Source organism: Botrytis deweyae (assembly GCF_014898535.1).
Source record: "Botrytis deweyae strain B1 chromosome Unknown BDEW_009, whole genome shotgun sequence".
In the NCBI taxonomy this organism is placed as follows: domain Eukaryota; kingdom Fungi; phylum Ascomycota; class Leotiomycetes; order Helotiales; family Sclerotiniaceae; genus Botrytis; species Botrytis deweyae.
Genome location: NW_024066216.1, coordinates 1,514,827 through 1,534,616, shown reverse-complemented (window position 1 = coordinate 1,534,616; position 19,790 = coordinate 1,514,827). Strand labels below are relative to the sequence as shown.

Genomic DNA, 19,790 nt, shown 5'->3' with positions numbered 1-19,790 from the left:
GTGAAGGCGTACTCAGCTTCCATCCATTTTTAACATATTTAGGCATCATCTGATCATGACCAGGATGAGGTCCATACAACCATAATGCTTTGTGCCTAAGCACTGAGTTAGGAAATATTGAGTATGCTTTGTGACATGTAATATAGTTTGCCGACGAGGCATCCGGAAAGCACAGTAGAGCTGCTAAAATAGGTGGTATCGCTGCGTGAGTAACACGAATGAGCGTGTGGCTAGATGAAGATTAATCATCGCGTCTGATATAATACCAGGTCTATAGCGAAATTCTGTTAGTACATGATGGCAAATATCTATAAGCTGTGGGCTCCTTACTCTATATATAAGACTACCTAGTAAGTTCATACATTTTTGGGGCTGGAGGATCTCGATCATCTCTAACCACTGCAGGCCACTCCCCAGTCAAACTTGTGTCCGGTATGTAGGGTTTTGGGTCTTCAAGGTACTTGTAACCTTACTCTTCACAAATAAACTTTTTGAGGGCCTTTTCATCATCCTCTTCCCCCACAATATCAAACATTCCATCTTTCAATCTTATAAACCTGTTGAGAAATGAAAAACAGTTTTACCAACGACAATCATATTGGTTTGTGCCATTTCAATCTGAGCCATTCGGGGTCTTTAACGAAGCGTTTGAGAATAGAGTTGATGTTTAATTGAGTCTTCGAAATCGTTTCTGGCAAGCTTGAAAACCGTTTCGAAGTTCTGGATAGGCTGACAATATCATGAAAGTTCATTCCTGAACAAATGCTTTCCATCATTGGCCAATGCTGAGAGAGATCTAAAAGAGATGGGGGACTCTCCTTGAGAGCCACAGACATATCCATAGTTTTGCCTGCTCTAGCAGAGATTATATGCCTTGCTGCTATTGTTGTTTGATAGGATAATAGTTTGAGTTTGGATGGAGATCGTGGTTTTATTGAGCTGTATTGCAAATGATATGTATGACACGAAGTTCAAAATTAGAAAGGGAGTCCAATTATATAGGTATGAATTGGAGACCTAACAGCACGGCCCAAACTTTGGGGTCTAGTATTCACTCAACAATCGCATGTGAAGTTTGACAACCTGATCATTTTGTCTATTCAATGTATCTAGATGAGACTCGAGCACTAATTCGAGCGACAATATAATAATAAAACCTGTGTTCTCTTTTGCATGGCTAGAAACACTTTTCCTACCTACAGCTATCTGTAGTAACCCAAGAATATCGCCATAGTCTTCACGGTTTGAACTAGCCATCACAAGCTCATCTCTCATGTCAACACGGTCGAGAATCAAAGGTCCTCACCGATGTCTATTTGTATACTTTGTTGTGTTGAGAGTTTGATATCCACTGCTCAATCAATAGAACCTATGAGGTTGTGATTTTAAATGTTGAGTTCGATACCACGTGAATATCAAACCCCCCCCCCCCCTGCCCCCCGCTGTTCGGACCTCCGCTTCAGGCCTTCCGACACCCCGAAAAGTCTAGATCAACCTTGTCTGGCACTACTGCGGGGAATCATCGTGAAGTAAAATGCTTCGTATCACTAGGTACACAAACAAAAACATTCAAACTGTCATACAATATGAGGATTTGTTACCTGATCATAATCGCATCATCTACCCCGAATCGCGGGTGGAAATAATGCTGTTTCCGCAGCAATGCGGTCGCGTACAGGATGGTAATTATCTTCTCTCATTGCTTACGATTGAATTCATTTCAATGGCCAATTTGCTAATCTGCGCCTTCGTGCTACCAGTCAAACATGCCGCCAACGAAAGCTCAAGTGCGACGAAATCAAGCCAGAATGTGGACAATGTCGCAAAGCTTCAAGACAATGTGTACTTAGCGACGGAGTAGTATTCAGACACCAACAAAATGCTTCCATGAACGGCGGTGAGGATGCTATTCCTGGCGACAAAAGTGGCCGATTAGGTGCATTTTTTGCGTATAGGAATACATTTGATGAGAACAGTATTTGGGTCGATGTGCCAAAGAACAGTGCGTTATAATCTACTGGGATGAAGATCAGTCGTGAGATGAAGGATTTGGAATCTGACTTGGCAATTGACAGTAACCTTCTTTCATGTCATCGATCCATACAACATGGAAGCGACTCCTGAGCCTGAACAATCCCCAGAATCTAACATTCCCACCGCAACCACTATAGACGAGACTGTCAATGACGTTTCTGCTTACCCCCAGTTTGAGGACGCACCTGGGTTGGAAGCTCTTTCCACGGCGGCGACTACGAATATGGAATATATGCCTCAATTATCGGTGCACACACAATCACCAAGAAGTCTCAACACTCCCCAGCACTCCGCCAATAACCTCGACTTTATATTGAACCCTACACGACCGGAAGCCCATCAGAGTATGGAAATAACGATTCTCTTATTCACTAAATCCTCGGCTAACATTGCTGTTATAGACTCACCCCTTATTGATCCTTCATTGAGATCAGTCTCGAGGACGAACACTTTCATCAGTGATGCTGATAGTGTGAGAGAGCATGAAGTTGCGTTTCTATTGAGACATTTTGGAGAGACTACCGGACAATGGTGAGTTGAGATTACATCAATATCGGAAGCATAATTGATCATGTTAGGATGGATTTATTCGACCTCGGGTGCTACTTTGCACACCATGTCCCCATTCTTGCCGTATCGAATCCTTTGCTCAAATACTCAGCATGCGCATATGCTGCCAAACAGCTTTCGCGTGTTGGGGGAAGAAAGGCCATTGTCGGTGGCATAGTCAGTGAGCAAGCACTTATGGAGCTCTATCCAAATTCGGATAAGGTCGACTGGGTTTACATTAGTGCAAAATATTACGACAGAGCAATTTCACTCTTAGTAGAGGAGCTCTCCAAGTCGGGTGGAAAAGATTTTCCTATTACACCCACGATCGATGGTCATTTTCATTCCCCAATAAATATTGAATCACCACAGAGTACTCCTTCCCAATCAAACAAGCGACGGCGACTATCGAAGCCGATACAACGTGACGCCGATGAGACAATCGCAGCCGCCGCTATACTCTGCGTTTACGAATTTCTCGACAATGCTCTGCATGCTTGGTCTCGACATCTTAGTGGGACTAAATCCTTGTTCGACCTAGCGGAAAGGGAAGGCATGATGCCTCTTCATTCGCCTTCACCTAGTACTCCAGGATCATTATCATTCAGAACCAAGCCTTCAGTTGCGAGGAGAGCTACATTTTGGAACTTCGCCCGCCAGGACTTTCTGGCAGCTTGTTAGTATTTGAAACCTCACTCACACCTTTGACAACTCTAACTTTGAACTAGTCATTAATGAAGGACAAACCCGACTCAACACAGAAGATTGGGATCTTTGGCGTGCAGCTGGACTCCTGATAGATGATCAAGGATTTGTTATCCCAAGCAACACGGAAAGTTCATATCCAGAGTTGCAGATGTCTATGCGTGAAGATATGATTTCAAATGCCTTGATTTGGCTCATGTCGAAAATTGTTAATTTTATTGCTACCGGTGATTCCATCGATAATGTCTATCCTCAGGATAAAGGTAGTCCTACCGCTGTTTTTGGTATCAATCAAATGACTTTACTCGAAAGATGGCACGAGCTGGCAAACGAGCTGGAAGTTTGGTATCGAGGTCTACCAGATACCTTTAAACCATGTGCTCGTTTATCAACGATTACAGATGGCAGTCTACCACAAGATTCGCCGAGAACTGTATTTCCAGAGATATGGTATAGTATTCCAATGTGTGGCTCAACAATGCAGTCATATCATTTTACGAGGATCCTCCTGCTTACCAATAAGCCCCACGAATCCACTACAAAAAGGACAACCGTTTCAAATAGGCTCCATTCATACCGGTCTATTGAGATGGAAGTTCGCCACCATAGTCACGAAATCTGCGGCATCGCTCTGGGAAGGCCGGAAGGTTCTGTGAGGATTCACCAAGTGCAGCCTCTGTTTATTGCAGGTCAGTGCTTAACAGAAACGAAAGAGCGAAAAGTAATACTTGACTTGCTGAAGGACATCGAAATCGATCTTGGCTGGGCGACTGATTATCGTGTCAAACAATTGGTGAAAGATTGGAACTGGCATGAATCTATGATATGAAATTCAGAACTATTTCATATTGACAAGCATTGCCCTAATCTTGATGTCTTACTACACAATTTTGTACACACCTGCGAGCTTTTCGCCGATCGGTCTCAGAATTCATGTGGAAAGCTACTGGAGAAAATTTGGGAACTGATTAGTGTCGATACGTCGAGAGCGTGTTGCAGTCAGATTCGAATATTCAGACTATCGGACCTGATACAAGTTTTCAATGTCTAGAAGGTCATAACTCTTTTAGGATCGACTATTCTTGTCAAATGAAGTTAACAGAAGATTGCAATCTTCTCGCTATTGGGTAGCAGTGTGCAATTATTGGATACTCCGGCCTCAAACGTATAGACTTTTCTGTCGGTTTCTTTGGAAATTCCTGAAACAACTTTCAAGTTCGATGATCACCATTGACACAATTGATTCAGGCAACTTTGCCACAGAACAATGCTCATTCGAAACAAATGAAATTGTTAATGAGTAAAGAGTCTAGTGGTCTTACCAGAACTTTCGTCGGATATCCATCAAAGATACAAATTTCTCTTAATATTCGATTTAGCCCATTTCTCATCTCATTTCACACATATTGATTCGATCAGAAAGCCACCAGGATGTAAACATGCGCGGTGATGATAGAAACAGACGTACCGAATGGCATTATGACGAAGCAAATTATAGTCGTGGCAACCGAAGAGGCTCGCATGTACAATACGCATCAGCTCGAACTCACAATGATCCTCACTTTGGTCATCACCGTATCCAGGATAGTCGCTATTGGTATCAAAAACCAGAGTACCGGAACAATCTACCCCGTCGATGTAACCAATATTCCGCATTCAATCGACCCAATCACCATTTCCTTGCAAAATCCAAACACCTCAAAGAGTACCTTCTGACATCTCTGAAGTCGCATATAGATAGGATAGAGGAATGGTTGCCAGAAAACGAGTGTAACGGTGGGGACAAACAGCTCGATTCACATAATGTTGGAAGTAACGAAGAAATGGACTGGCAATCAGAACGGGAACTGGTCATTGAAGGATATGAATGGAGCTCGGAGGTCTCATCTCTTAGTCGCAATACGGGAGAGTTGAAAGATGTTACTCCAGATGATAGCCATGAGCAGACGTCTAATAATAGAACGGATATTGAACGCGTGGTTCCGAATAGATGTTTGGACGTCGAACTGGAGGATCAGAGCAACGGTCTTGCTCCTGGCTAAGGCCAGTCTAAGGCTTCTGAGCACGAGCGCTGCTTGTTCCGAATCTTAATTTGATATACCATAAATTGATGATGGCGTTGGAGGACAAATGCGTTCAGTTATACACACATACTGGTAATAACAAACTTTCGAGTCAGTTTCAGCAATAGTCTCTGTTCCTCTCACTACAAAGTTAACGTGTTCGCTGCAAAGTGCCAAATGCTAGATAAATTTTCATTTCTTCTATCACAATCTCCAACTCATCCCATTCTTCTTTCTGACATCAATGTTTTCACTAAATTTCACACAGCCCATTAATGTCTGCTTTTATTCAAGCCTTAGATTGAGTAATCAGTTTCGATGAAATAGACATGAAGAGCCTTATTAATGACTCATTGTGGCAGGATGGTGAGAAACGTCTGCTGGCTTACTGCGGGTTGCAACAACAAGTAGTACATGAATTTGCGACACTTTATGCGCTGTACGTCATTATGTCGGTCTAGTATGATCACGGCCTGCGTGGCTAATTCACTAAGTTTGTGTCACACGTTGCGCAAGGCAATCTCCGCACGCGTGTTAACAATGTTTGTTCAATCAGTAGACCATCTATTTGAAAGCCTACTTCGTCTGTATTTATATGACAAACATCCCACTGATACAGTCCATCCTGAATCAAAAGCTCCCAGAGCGCAGAAAACTTTACAGACTTATTTGACAATGTCCGTTCAATCACTGCTTTCTACCGACGCCGCTTTCGTTGAGGCTCCAAGGCCAGACGGACAGGATACACAAGGTTCCAAAAACACAGCATCGGCACCATTGACCACAACTAACAACAACACCATAGAACCGACCAACCATCACATACCCTACTATCCCTGCGAGACTATCGGTCCTGTAACACATGCCCATTTCACCCGCCCCACGACTACCTACTGGCAAGAAATAATTCCCACATCCTCCGTTGATTCCCTCCCATATTCAACAGCTCCACCCTATCAATACTCCTTCGCTGCATCTCTTACTCCAGATACAAGCTTGCTTCTTCCTATTAGACCATTGGGCAATACCACGAATGGCATTGCTGTTTGTTCATTGGCATTACCGCATGCTTCGATGACGGTTGTGAGGGAACTGGCCAGGATTGTGGCGAGTAAGATAAGGAAGTTCAACCCGGAAGTTGTGATGGGATTGCCGACTGGTGGACTAGTTTTGGCGCCTTTTGTGGCGGAAGAATTAGGATTTGGTAGGTTGATAATCTCATCCATGCTGTATTTCGCTTACCCGCCCCTTTATTACATTACGTTTACGTGAAGAGTCGCGAGAATGCTTAGCTCAGCTCTGTGTTTCCGAGTCTCCGGTAAATTACAGAGTGAATTAGATTCTTATTGTGGAAGCGAAGAAGAACGAGATGCTGACTAGTGTTTTCCATAAGATCGTCACATCCCATGGGGTTACTCCAAGAAACCCTGGTATGGAGACCAACTCACCACCAAGATATCATGTCTCTTCGACAAACCAGGCCAAGGACCACCAGTCTATCTCGATCCTAATCTTTTATCCTTGGTTAAAGGGAAGAGAATAGCGTTGATTGATGACGTGATTAGTTCTGGGACTACTATGAGCGCTATGTTGAAATTTTTGACTGATAAGGAGGTCATTGATGAAGAGGCACCTAGTGGAGTCGCGAATTATGAGACTAGAAAGGGAGCGGCGGATTCTAAGACCAAAGAGGATGGGATGGGTCTGAATGTTGTTTGCGTTGGGGTGGGGATGTTACAGGGAGACGTGTATAAGAAGGAATTGAGTGCAGATATTGTGAGGATGATAGTAGGAGCTGTGGAAAGTCCATTATTGAAAGCAGTTGAAGGAGGCTGGATTCAAAGATGAAGTTCAGTAGTGAATTTTTGGGTGTTGCGTTGTTAGGTGATCCTGTTGTCGTGCAACGAAGGGGATGGAGATTGGCATAATGTTACATAATGCCGATCAGTTGGCCCAAATGTACAATTTTTGGAGATTCAGTCACAGACTCACAGAGGTTGACATTGTAAGCCACGTGCTACCAATGGTAACATTTCAAATATCTATCTATTCTAGAATACAGGTATGAAACTGTGGCTTTGATTCAGCCCATGTCTTCAGGTACGTCTTTGCCATCGCAACCCGTTTACTAATTAATACCTTTGTCATCTATCCATACAACCACTAACTTCATTTGAACTTCCCGTATAGAATAGACACCAAAATACTGGACATTGTGTAGATTCTTCCATTCCGAGTCAGCGCTGATTTTTAGTTCATGCTCAGATGTAGCTTTGGAACAAACTCTTCTAGAAGTTTTCCATAGAGCATCCCTATTTCCACGCAAGTAACGCCGAGCAATTACTCTTCGCGCTTAAACTAATGGTTCAGCGACCCCAGAGAATTGTGTGAGAGCAAGATAAGTGAGTTTTCTCTGTCCTCGGAAGTGAAAATATCCCCATGTGCTAAAGATGCATCGATACTGCAAATATCGTACCACCATTCCGTACGCCAATCAAATCACACTCAATTCGCAATATATGACCATATGGAGACCAACCCATCGCAGACCTGGATCGCGAAGGATATTTTCCATATACAGTCTTCCACCATAAAGCACGACTGAAATTATATAATGGCAAGCCAAAGTAGTATGCTAGGCCGTAGATCTTATGCAAAATACCGGAAAAGGCATTCAAGATATCACGTTTACCAATAGGAAATATTCGAAGCCGTCTATGGCAGAGATTGCCGAATTTTGTATAATTGCTGCGCTTTCGTCGCGTTTTTCCTCGCGGACCTACAATTTTTCATTGCTCTACTGCATATTCAAAGTTCAATTAATTTGACATGTGGGAACAATACAAAACAACTTTTGTTGGATTGTATAATGTGTTTGGTTTCACGTTTTTCAGCACGGTATGGAGATTTACAGTTGAGTTTTCTAAACAGTGGCCAACGAGGAGATAGGCAAGGGAAAATGGCAAGTATCGTTAGAAAAAGTCATGGAGGAATTATTGGATATATATATATGTGGCATTAAGCTATCCCTTCTATGCAAAAAGCTCAATACAAATACCAAGCACTCACTGTACTCCTCTATGACTAGTATACTCTCGAACGATCAACAACTCGTTGTCTAATATAAAAGATAAGAAAGACAATATCTCCATCTCACTATCACCCACTATCGTCCCGAAATTTAACCCTCTTCCCCAACGGCCCTAATAAACTCTCACTGGATCTCTTCCCAAGAGGAAGACAATCCTTCTTCAATGATTGTCAGCATTTTGACTTCGGATTGTGGTTCGCATTCTTATTTGTATTTGCATGAGTGAGTATATCAAGCGGAGGTTCGAGCTTAGATTTGGGTTTAGACTTAGACTTTGTGGGAGATGAAGGAGGCGAAGAAGATGAAGATGCTGGGTCGGGAGCAGGAGTTGGTGTTATTGTTGGTTTGAGAATGGATTTTGGTTTGGTGGCGGGAGGTTTTGGTTCTGGAGTTGGAGTTGGAGGACTGGCAGTTGCATTCGCTGCAGTAGGATTTGCATCTTGATTCCGACAATTTGCACACGCATTCGAAGTATGCGGTTGAGGTACTGCTACTATTGGTGCAACTCTCACTACCGGAGGACCTATTGTCGCCAAACCTAGTCCCCAGAAAATTAGTTCATTCGCGCATCTCGCAGGGTCTACTCACCGATCTACAATACATACCAGTAACATAACCCGCGACGTGATTTCCTATGCCAGGAGGTGCAGGACCGGGATCTTGTCCGTGAAGTGGATTGAAGCCTGGCATTTGATGGATTATGGGGGCGGAAACTGCGGTTACTGTTGTGTTAGGGTAGACGGGTACGATGGGAGCGTAGTGCGGGATGGGGTATGGGTAGGGGTAGTAGTAGGGCATTTTTATAGAGATATGACGTTGAGGAACGGTCTTGATCTTATTACGAAATTTGATTGTAATGGAGTTCTGTAATGTTTGGAATGTGTGGATCTATTGCAAGGATGATAGAAGAGAAACGGTGTTCTTTTATATCTCGCTGGTAGTTCAGAGTGCGTTTAATGGAAAAGGTTGCAAATGGAATAAAATGATCGTGAATGGAGATATAATTACTGAATGATTGAAAATGTTCAAAGTCTGAAAGATTCATACGAACTTCTCAGGATGGGCCATTTCACAATCCTTTGGGTTACAACAAACAATGATTGTGAATCTCCAAGTCTGATTTTTGCATGAACACATAGATTTAATGAAAGTTCGTTATCGAATCAGCACTCTCAAATGCGCAGGACGAATCGAATGGATAGCAAACAGAAGATAACCATCTCAAATAACTCACTGATTCACATTTGATCCAACCACCAACAGTGTTTGCGCTGAATGACCATTCAGAAATGTTTCGTATAGAAATCTTTTACAATCTAGTAGTCTCCTTAGAAATAAGATACTCTCAAAATGAGCGTCTGGATTATGCTCTGGAACAAAGACATACTGGCATTAAATTAGGCGAAGGTTGACATAGGGGAAGATTTCCTCCCACACAATTGCAAGACTCCAAATTTGTAACCGGAAAATGAATTGTAAAGCTGATACTAAGCAACGAGAAGTATTGAATTTAGTAACGTATGTATTACGAGCTAGGTAGGAATTGGCACTAGCAACTCCGCCCAGCCTGCCCATCTTCAATGTGGAACTTTAGATAACCCGACAGGACATAAAGAACTTGGAGTGGACGCATATATTGCAAGAGTTGAATGAGTGTTCGAGAATTACAGTGAAGAATAAAATAGACCGTGATTAATTATGATGACACCGCATTACCCAGGCATGTTAACCTCTATATCTAATGTCTAGACGCCTCGTCCTTCTCAGCCCAGTCTACCCATCGTTTAATGACCTCATCTACCATCGTAACTCCATCCCTATTGGCATCAATTTCAAACCACTCTCTATGTTCTTTCCCGCATGCTTTGCATTTTCCGCAATTTACTCTTCTAGCCATTAATTCGATATGAATCAGTCTTTCGACCTTGTGCACATTTGGCACCTTTTGAGGTCCGTCATTTTCGCTAACTTTTCTCGATGGTGGTTTAGACGAATCATGATAAGGATAGTAACGAATCAATGAAAGATTATAACCGCATTGTTTCTTCCACTGTTGCATCCTAGCAAAAACATTTTCAGCTCTTCCAATTTTGAGAAGCATTGTTTTTTCCTTCTTGTTCGGTGGAGCAGAAGTAAAGGATTCAAGAACATCAGAAGTTCGTCGATGGCCAGGTCCAGCTCTGGTTGTTGGTGTTAGAAGAGATCCAGCTGCTTCATCGGAAGGTCCCGTAGGTAACCCTTCATCGGTCAACCAGAACATATAAATAAATCCAGGAAGATCAGCATCAGAGATTGGTTTGGCTAGTTCCGCTAATAATGCAGCTGTTGTCTGAGGGCTTGCTGATGAAGGAATGTGAGCTAGAAACTCCCCCGTTCTTGAGGATGGATCACGTTCCATAGTAGGACGTTGAAGCATTTCAGGTGGCTTGGAAGTTGAGGGTCTCGATGATGACGTGTGCGGTCTCGAAGAAGGTCTTGAGGCTGGACGTGTTGTATGAGATGGCACATCAAGATGATCTGATATACGAGAACTCGGTACATGAGAGGAAGAACGTCCTTCGTGTGGTTTTTGTTGGGGTCTTGGTGGAATTTCCTCGTCTTCTGCTCCGCAACATAATAATTCTAGGGTGCTTCTTTTGCGTCGTCCCTGGCCATCATTTGTAGAATGTGGAACTTCATGATGTTCTTGTGCCTGCTGCCATTCTTGTTCTTGTTGCTGCCGTTGAGCTTCAAGGCGTTGCTGCTCATTCCTCGAAGCATTGCTCGTCCCAGGTCGTCTGCCACGATTATCTTCTGAAGTCTGGCGCTGTTTTCCCTTCGTTTTCTTTTGATCGACCTCTAGGAGACCCAATCTCTCGACCAATGTGTCTACGCTTGATCTCTCGCGCAGAGGGTTTGGTCGAGGTTGAGTCGGTGGGGCAGTTTGTCCAGCTTGATCTTTATGTTGCCAACAAAATGCATCTGGACTCAGCGCTCCCCTTGAAGGACTCGGACTCGGTGAATTTCGTGGTGATTTGGTCAGACCTCTTCGACATGGTTTTCCATTTGATGATAGACCTCGACAAGTTGAATTGGGGTTTTTCGAGTCTGTCCGAGGTAATAGTGATTCGGGAGTGTGATGATACATTGTTGGTGAGTATTGAATATAATCGAGTCCTGTTAAAAAATGTCAATTTAAGGGAAGGGACTGTTAGCAATTTAACGGACGACTGTAAGACAGTTATTCTCCAGAACTATCTGAGCAAAGACGTGGCAGTGAACCTCGAGTCCAACATTATGACCCAATGATTCACCTCTTGCATGTGTAGAAACCTGGTGAACCGTCATATTCATTTTTGAGGAGGCTGGGTTACGAGGGGTCATGAGTTTTTTTTGGCGCTTGGCGCTATGACCAATTAGCCACAATAGCTCCACGTGATTGACAGCAAAACGGAAAGGCCCATTCCGCCCCGAAGTTAATTCCCTGCTAACCTCACTTCAAATGGCACGTATCATCATTGCGTTGTGCAAAAGATGATCTTTCCATGCAACAAACAACAAAGTTAGACATTCTTGGGACATGTCTTCACAACGCAGATATGGATCTTGCTTGACTGTACATGTACAGTGTGCAGTTTGGTGTTTGGTTTGTGCCTTACAGAAGTTGTTGAAACGTCGCTTATGCATAGCCTACTTAATTGGAGCTTTTGAATGGACCAAGTATCCATCAGCCTCACAACTCGTCAGCCAGTACTTGAACACCACGCTGTGGCTTCCCGATCGATATATCTCATTGGTAGGTTTTGACCACTAGGAACGTCTATCTACACGCCACACTACTAAACTGGATCTTTTGATTTTCTAGATGCGAAAAGGTGGTTCTCCAGGGCTGTTTAATGTATGCCAGACGGGTCGTGTAGCATCACATCTTCCGGAATGGCCAACCGAGCCTATCCCCCAGGATTTGGTATTGTTTCAACTTCAATTGTTGTCTGAAACATTTCCATCTCATCTCTGCTAGTAAACGTTTTGGGACGGGTTTTCGTTCGCATACCCCAAAGTAGAGGAACGCCACGGGTGGAGTGAGACATGATGGAAATCTTGGATATCCTTTTGCTATGATCCCATCTAGTGATCTTCATCTATACGCTCAACCTTACCCGAGAACTTCTGTTGCATTTCTATAGACGTAATCATACTCGTCTTCATTCTTTATGTCTTGCTTTACATGGTCAAACTAATCGAGCAAGACTCTACTATTGCACTATGATACATCTTAGATGAGACCACTCCAGAGGTTCAATCTACTCCGTATCTCTCTCATACACGTGATTACAGGAAAAGGGGTTTGTTGCACGTCTTATTTTCACCTTTTGGACATTTCTTGGGTGACACATGGAATTCACCGACCATTGATATCATCATGGGATCCTTCCCGACATATGAAACCTCGAGGACGCTCTGAAAAGAGATAAGATTAGAAATCTGTTCAAGGATTGTCTGGAAGGTGAGCATGAGATATGCAACAAAACTTCTAGGTCAAGAGCCCGACCTATCAGAACCACAAATTCATGCCAATTGATCGTCAATTTTTAAGCGATGCGTTCGTCACATCTTTGTGTCCATTTTGTCTACTTTCATCTCAAACGGGCAAGCGGATAAATCTCGAATTTTAGCACTATGGTATTGCAGTTACCAATCTTCCGCAACGCTTTATGAAAGAAAGGACAAGATAACAAAGCAGATTCGCTTCTTTCCGTCAATCTTTTTGACGTTAAGGAACCTTGATATGTATCAAGACTATCACTCCAAGTTTTTGATCACACAGACAAGAATCTAGTCACAAATGGAACTTTAATATAGATCGAACAAACAACCACTATCAGCATCGCCAAGTACTTCTTTTGCTGCAAATGTACCCCTAGAATCCTTCCTCACCATCCACCATGATAACCTCCCCTCTTGCATATCTCTAAGGGCATCAATATCATTTTCACCTCCACCTTCACTCTCGCATATCTTAGCCATCACAACCTTCTGAGCCCAATCAATCTTCAAACGGCCCTTCACACCATTGCCATCCCCCAATATCTCACATAGATCCCATCCAGTGCCCCGTCGACTCCTCCAAAATCCGTGCAACAATCTGCTCCACCTTCCTCGCCCAATCTCCATTCCTAGTGCTGTATAAACGACAAGCTCCAATAGACAATGAAATCATATATAAGAGAGTTTGGACATGGTTGACAAAGATGGAATGTAAGGTTTATGAGAAAGAAGTCGCCATTTATTTTCTTGCTTACTGCTCAACTTTGCTGATTGTGAGAATCTGTGTTACAATCATTCAATTTGCTGGTGAATATTGCTTGGTATGGTAGAAGTAAGCTACTCTTAAGATTCTGAATAGCGTAGAAATGAAGAGTTTCCGTTCTTAAGGTTACTTGGTATACTTTGGGTACATATCAATGTCCGCCCCAGACGCTCTTCTTGTGCCTTCGACTAGTTCTCCCTCCAACATCTAAACCTCGAAAAAGTGGCATGAAGAAGAAAGTAGTTCCATCATTCTAAACATTCGTATGCCTCGAAGTATCCAGTTTTGTAGACATAGTGGTACATACGCCACCAGCCCAATAGGATTTCTTCATACGACACATTCCTTCTCCCTAACTCTCGCCTCAATCCCAACTCCCCACACGAGCCATATCAGCACCCAGATCCATCCATGCTTGTGTAACACGACAGTCAGACCTCTCCCTATTGTCCCAATTCAAGCGTTCTCTCCGTCCCTCCTTCGCACGGTCCTTTGCACTCTCTCGCTCCGTACGCAATCGCTCATTCTTTCCCTTTCCCTGAATCTCCTTCTCCCTGGTTTTCTTCTCTTGCGCTTCCCACAGCCGTTCCCGTTCCTCTTCAGCTTCCTTTTCTTCGGTTGTTTTTCGCGTTTCTTCTTCTTCTTTTTTCATCTCTTCCTCGTATTCCTTCCGAACCTGTTTTTTCGCTGCATTGTATTCTCTCTCCCATTGAGCCATCCGAGCATCCGATTCCTTAGAATCGAGCTTTCTAGCTTTGCATCGAGATTCATGAAATTTTCTTTCCTCTTCCTCTGCCTCATTATCAGTATCCTGATTGCGCTTGCTGGCTCGCACGATTTCCGATTCGAATTTGATTATTTGTCCAGATATCTTCGTATATGGCATCACAGAGTCAGGAATCCAATGATCGTCTAATTTTGGCAATTCCCCCTTCAATGGAGACGGACGTTTCTTGAAAACGGAATGTCTATCTTTCCGAGTAGGCATCTCCTCAATTTGTCGAGTGGTCATCTCCCAATATGCAGCATTTCTCATATCATCCATCTCGACTCTGCCTTCCAGCTCTGCATAAGTTTCTCCTCCACATTCCTTGACGATTTCTTCGGACAAGATAGGATTCCTATGCACATGCGTCAATCCCTTCTTGAACTGCTTCTTGTGTATCTTATGTCTCTCATGCCTCTCGTTTCGAAGACGGTGTCTGCTACACTTTCCGAGAGTGTGCATCAAAATTGGATTGAAACCCAACGGGAAACTTTCATTTTCATGCTTGATTTCGCATTTAAATTCGTTGTGGTAATGGTATTGATAGGTGTGCAGTGATGATGTTCCCCCTCGACGAGCAGACTTAGTATTTCTAACGTAGCTGGCTGCTATAGATGCGAAGGGTAGCAGAGGACGTATCTGAGGAAGAATTAAGTATTGGTAAAGAACGACGAAGATTGTGAGACTTGACTTACGATTGGAGGTATCGGGTTCTCTTTTTTGAAAACATCGCTTAGCATACACTGCTCTCTGTATGACTTACTTGAATGGGCAGACATCTAGAGGAAGAGAATATATGTTAGCAATGGAATAGTCGTAGGAATCAACGAAATGTATCATACAGCTTTGGAAAATTTGCGAAAATAGTGCCCAGCGTTTTCAAGAGCCTTTAAAATTACCAAGCGTTGCAAAGGATACTCTTGTAAATAGAAGTTGAGAATTTCGACATGACCTTCAACATTACCAGGTTCGATGTTTGCAACAGCCCTGAGCAACAGTTCACATACTCTCGTTACTTTCCATGCCTTTGATGCTTCGAGTGATTTGCATGTGGTGATATCTGTATCAAAAGTCAAGCCAAGTTGTTCAGTTTGCGGAAAGGAAGAGGATCCTGTGATATTTGCAGATTTCTTACGCAAGGTCGCAAATAAACCCGGGCGGCCAGATATTGTCAATGGGCCGAGATATTGGTCCTTGGAACTAATCGTGTTCGTACTTGAACCACCGCTCGTAATTGGCGAGGGCAGAGACGAAGACGGCTGTAATGTTGAAAGAACTGCATGATTTCTATCAATAATCGCACTCAACTTATCATATTCAGATGTCACATTTCCATTCGGGTATTTGTTCTCAGGAACACTCTTCCGCGATTCGACTCCTAGAACGGGAGCTGGAGAAATGGACTGAGAAGGTGCAGTTGGAAGTCCTGAAATATTGCTGTGATTGGTCGCAGAAACTCCCGTGTGTTGAGGTATTGTTGTCAAGGTCAAGAGATGCATGATAGAGCTAGGAGGAGTCTTGTCACCGTTCGTTTCCTTCTTCGTATTTTTCCAGATTAGCGGATCTGCGAGTAATTCTGTGGATTCAAATGGAACTGAGGCGCTTGAAGTTTCGTCCAAAGAAGGATCCTTATTTGTATCTATGGCAACCTCTGATATAGATGAAGATGGTGATGGTAGCAATGGTGGAAAGCCAAACCATCGATAAGTATCTTCATACAGAGGCACAACAGAAGTCCCACCCATCTCCGTATCTTCTGTAGCCATAACGGCAGATGGTCGGCTTCTGTTTGTATTCGATTTCTTTATCCTTTCAATGATTATGAATAATGTAGATTGGGGTTCACGACCTTGAATCCCGGTTTTATTTGCTTGGAGTTGCGCGCTTCAAAACAAGAGAAGCAGTTATTTTGAGCATGAAGGTTTCTCCGAGTTCGAAAGCCGAATGGTTTATATAAATTCGATCTCCAGAAAGGATGTTTCAATTATTGACGCGGGAGAAGTGGTTTTTTTATTGTGATATTTCCAGGCTCCCGTATAGCATCCAGGATTGCCTGATCGCTTGCTACACGTCGTCAATATATCATTCTACCGCAATAGAAGTGAATATATTCTCAGCTTTCAATTTTGATACTAAACCATGAAACGGGAGGACAGAGCAAAACCCTCGCAGCGAAGTGACAATCTACAACTTCCAACGTCAGGATTCAAGGCGGGGTAAATTGGAGATATCGATGCCAGTGTCGATTGATTCATGGATTTCTAGTCATTGAATATTCACATCCCACATACCAAATTTTTTCTTCTCCTTCCACGCCTCATTTCAAACTTTCCACATTCATATCCATATCCAAAAACAAACCTACACCTGCAAATAGATCCGCGAGACCCTTCTTATGCCCATTCGATAATCACCAAAATATTCCCATAAATTCAATAAAAAGGTCTTCTCTGAAACATCGGATCATTCTCCGGATACCTAAGCAGCAAAACTTTTTTAGAGGGGGGAGAGGGGCATTGGGAGTGCAAGTCAAGTAATGCTTGGGACGAGAATCAGAATGGGACGATTTGATATGTGATTGAGTGAGAGTCGAGAGTTGATAACTACTAGTTGATAATTGAAACTTGAGTTTGAACAAACAAAATATTATATGGCAATGAAGAGAATTACAATGCAAAATGCATACAAGAATGACGGTAGCCACAATGGAAAGAATGTATGACGAATAAAGTATATATTTAGTACTGTGAACCTACTAGATATTGAACCGTGTTACCTCTTGCTTATTCTATTCTCGAGCTCACGTGGAGATTGAATAATTTTCCCGGATGTTTGCTATCACCACGTATGCTGTGATGATATCAAAGAATAATTAAAGCACGACGATGATTGCTCCTTCAAAAGACGGGCTGGTGTAGATAGGTCAAACATCGTAAGTTTGGGATCTAAAGATGGAAACTTGGTTTGAGTATTGCTTCATATAATCAGGAATCATATTATAAACTTGCCGGAACATTGCTTAGTCTTAGATGATCTCAATAAATCCCTTGATCGCTGATGTACTCCTCGCCCTATAGAAGTAGTGCAGATATCTCATAGATAAAACTGATCATCTCTTCAGTTTTTTCTTGTCTGGCCCTTCATCTTCTTCGTCACTTATTTCAGCATACTGAGTTGTCGGTTGAGTATCTTTCCAGGCATTGGTGAATAGGGGGTCTGTCTTAGCAAGCTCAGCATATTTCAACAACGCCTCTCTGGGATCCTCATCACGCATGCTACTCAGTGTGATACTTTCATTAATATGTTTCTCATCCGGTTGACTTTTCGCAAAAGGTGTGACCAGTGGTAGATTAGGTCGGCGTGGATCTCGAGAACGACCTGAGGCAGTCAAGCCTATGGTAGGATGTCTCGCAGAGAATGATGTGGCCGATATATTAGACATGACACCACCTGGAGTAACGATGCTATCCCCTGACATACCAGCAGATTGATCTGTTGTAAAGTTGGGGTCATCGTCAACATGGCGTTTCTTTGGTGCACGAGACATTACGTCAACGGCACCTCGAACAGATGTGTTCGGATTGTATAGAACATGAACCTCGGAATTTGCAGATCCAGTAACGATTTGGTTGAGTTTTGGATGCCATTGAACTGTTATAAGTGGAGATCCAGGTGTTACTGGGGTAACTAGTTCTGGTTTAAGATTGCCCGAGTTTAAGATATGTAGATGACCCGATGCGGAACCAGTGATGATATTGGCACCATTAGGTGAATATTTGATATTAGTAACCGAATAGACATCTGATGTTGAGGGGTGTGAGGCTGTCACAATGGGAGTTTTGAACTTTCTAATGTCCCAAAGTTTGATCAGATTGTCACCACCTCGTGTAACAACCATTCGGCCATCGGGACTGATATCAATACCACCCGTCCATGTATCCGGAGTGTGGGCGTCTCTGATTTCAGCTGTTGGTCTTGCATATGGTCCATTGCCACCCCACATCACTAAGCTTCCATCCAGAGCTGCAGAGACTAACAGATTGTTTCCACCTTGTGCTGGGCCTCCCCAAACAACGGCAGTCATTCTTGTCCTTCCTGCTGATCCTGAAGCCTTGGATTTGTGGACGATAACTTCTTTCTGACATCTTCTGACATTTACATCCCAAATTCGTAAAGTACTATCCGTACCGGCTGTAACGCAGATATTCTTATCCATCGGACTCCATGTACCTGTAGTAATTTCCGAAATATGCCCCTTCGTATTATTCATATCTCTCAGATACATGTCTCCTTTTACGAACTCTCCGATAATATCTCCGTCTCGGTTCATTAATTTCGCTTGCGGATGAGCGGATATACAGAGAAAGGTACCTCCGGCATGTGGATTGAATTCAACATGATTTATCGGATGGGTTTCGGAGTTTGCTGATGTTTTTGAATAATTTGGGTCCACGCTTTTGAAAGATCGAAGAGTTGTTGGGGTCATGGAAGCAAAATCGTGAAACTTGAGGGTACAATCGCTCGAACCAGTTATGAGTCGCGAACCTGAAGGATCAAGTGCGGTGGTAGTAACCGCGCGTTCGTGGGTTTTCAGTATCAATTCGTGAGAAGTTGGATATTCATCATCGTCGTTAGAGCCCCCATCGCTATCGGAATCCTCATCATCTTCATCAGAGCCCCAATCTTTAGACGCTGGCTCTGACGCGAGCTTCTGTTGTCCAACTTCTTGTCCAACCTCCTCAGTAGCCACCTTTGGCGCCTCGGCCTTCCTTTCTGCTGGTCGTCTTGTTCTATCGATTTGCGCGGCTACATCTGCCTCTTTTGACTTCTTACCAAAGGACGCTGGTAAGAACGCTCTCATGGGATCATCCTCTGCTAGTTCCGGGCCTTCAATTTGGAAATCTTCGTCGTCGCTCATTGTTCAAATGGTCCCTCCTCGCAGGTTGCCTGTGATATCCAGGTAGGTATTGTTTGTGGTTATCTTTAGAGAGTGGCAGGGCAGAGGAAGACGGTGGGTACTTGAGATATGGTTATAAGATATCAATTGCTGTAAATAAACATGAGTGAGGACTCTGACCAGGTGTGCACGTTGAAACCTTGAAGCTTTGTTATCGTGAAGATTGAAATGAACACTTGCCTGGGGAACAGAGCTTCTTGCGGGTCGTTCCTACTAGGCTCGAGCTAGGTAGACTCGTAGATACGCGAAAACCCGTTTCCCGCTCTCGCCGCAGTACCACAAAAGGCAAGCAGGCATTAGGTATCATTATAATCTGGAAAGGCGCGCTTCAAATG

The 19,790-nt window shown here is 43.3% G+C and overlaps 7 protein-coding genes across 7 annotated transcripts; 3 read left to right on the top strand and 4 right to left on the bottom strand.

The window, feature by feature from the left end:
• Positions 1 to 1,577: 1,577 nt before the first annotated feature.
• On the top strand, positions 1,578 to 4,117 carry EAE98_005080 (uncharacterized protein; the record flags this gene model as incomplete). Its single annotated transcript, XM_038952701.1, has 6 exons — positions 1,578 to 1,682; positions 1,761 to 2,002; positions 2,076 to 2,378; positions 2,436 to 2,565; positions 2,613 to 3,259; positions 3,312 to 4,117. The coding sequence occupies exons 1-6, from the start codon at positions 1,663 to 1,665 to the stop codon at positions 4,115 to 4,117; spliced, it is 2,148 nt and encodes a 715-aa protein (XP_038811351.1). The 5' UTR covers positions 1,578 to 1,662.
• A 610-nt stretch (positions 4,118 to 4,727) lies between these two features.
• On the top strand, positions 4,728 to 5,330 carry EAE98_005079 (uncharacterized protein; the record flags this gene model as incomplete). The annotated part of the gene is made up of 1 exon (XM_038952700.1): positions 4,728 to 5,330. The coding sequence occupies one exon, from the start codon at positions 4,728 to 4,730 to the stop codon at positions 5,328 to 5,330; it is 603 nt and encodes a 200-aa protein (XP_038811350.1).
• Positions 5,331 to 6,026: 696 nt separating this feature from the next.
• On the top strand, positions 6,027 to 7,199 carry EAE98_005078 (uncharacterized protein; the record flags this gene model as incomplete). The annotated part of the gene is made up of 2 exons (XM_038952699.1): positions 6,027 to 6,555; positions 6,745 to 7,199. 2 exons carry the CDS (start codon positions 6,027 to 6,029, stop codon positions 7,197 to 7,199), a joined length of 984 nt encoding a protein of 327 aa, XP_038811349.1.
• A 1,413-nt stretch (positions 7,200 to 8,612) lies between these two features.
• On the bottom strand, positions 8,613 to 9,240 carry EAE98_005077 (uncharacterized protein; the record flags this gene model as incomplete). Its single annotated transcript, XM_038952698.1, has 2 exons — positions 8,613 to 9,022; positions 9,048 to 9,240. The coding sequence occupies 2 exons, from the start codon at positions 9,238 to 9,240 to the stop codon at positions 8,613 to 8,615; spliced, it is 603 nt and encodes a 200-aa protein (XP_038811348.1).
• Positions 9,241 to 10,180: 940 nt separating this feature from the next.
• EAE98_005076 (uncharacterized protein) lies at positions 10,181 to 11,569 on the bottom strand (the record flags this gene model as incomplete). The annotated part of the gene is made up of 1 exon (XM_038952697.1): positions 10,181 to 11,569. The coding sequence occupies one exon, from the start codon at positions 11,567 to 11,569 to the stop codon at positions 10,181 to 10,183; it is 1,389 nt and encodes a 462-aa protein (XP_038811347.1).
• A 2,527-nt stretch (positions 11,570 to 14,096) lies between these two features.
• Positions 14,097 to 16,264, bottom strand: EAE98_005075 (uncharacterized protein; the record flags this gene model as incomplete). The annotated part of the gene is made up of 3 exons (XM_038952696.1): positions 14,097 to 15,137; positions 15,194 to 15,277; positions 15,341 to 16,264. 3 exons carry the CDS (start codon positions 16,262 to 16,264, stop codon positions 14,097 to 14,099), a joined length of 2,049 nt encoding a protein of 682 aa, XP_038811346.1.
• A 1,343-nt stretch (positions 16,265 to 17,607) lies between these two features.
• Positions 17,608 to 19,416, bottom strand: EAE98_005074 (uncharacterized protein; the record flags this gene model as incomplete). Its single annotated transcript, XM_038952695.1, has 1 exon — positions 17,608 to 19,416. The coding sequence occupies one exon, from the start codon at positions 19,414 to 19,416 to the stop codon at positions 17,608 to 17,610; it is 1,809 nt and encodes a 602-aa protein (XP_038811345.1).
• Between the last annotated feature and the right edge of the window lie 374 nt (positions 19,417 to 19,790).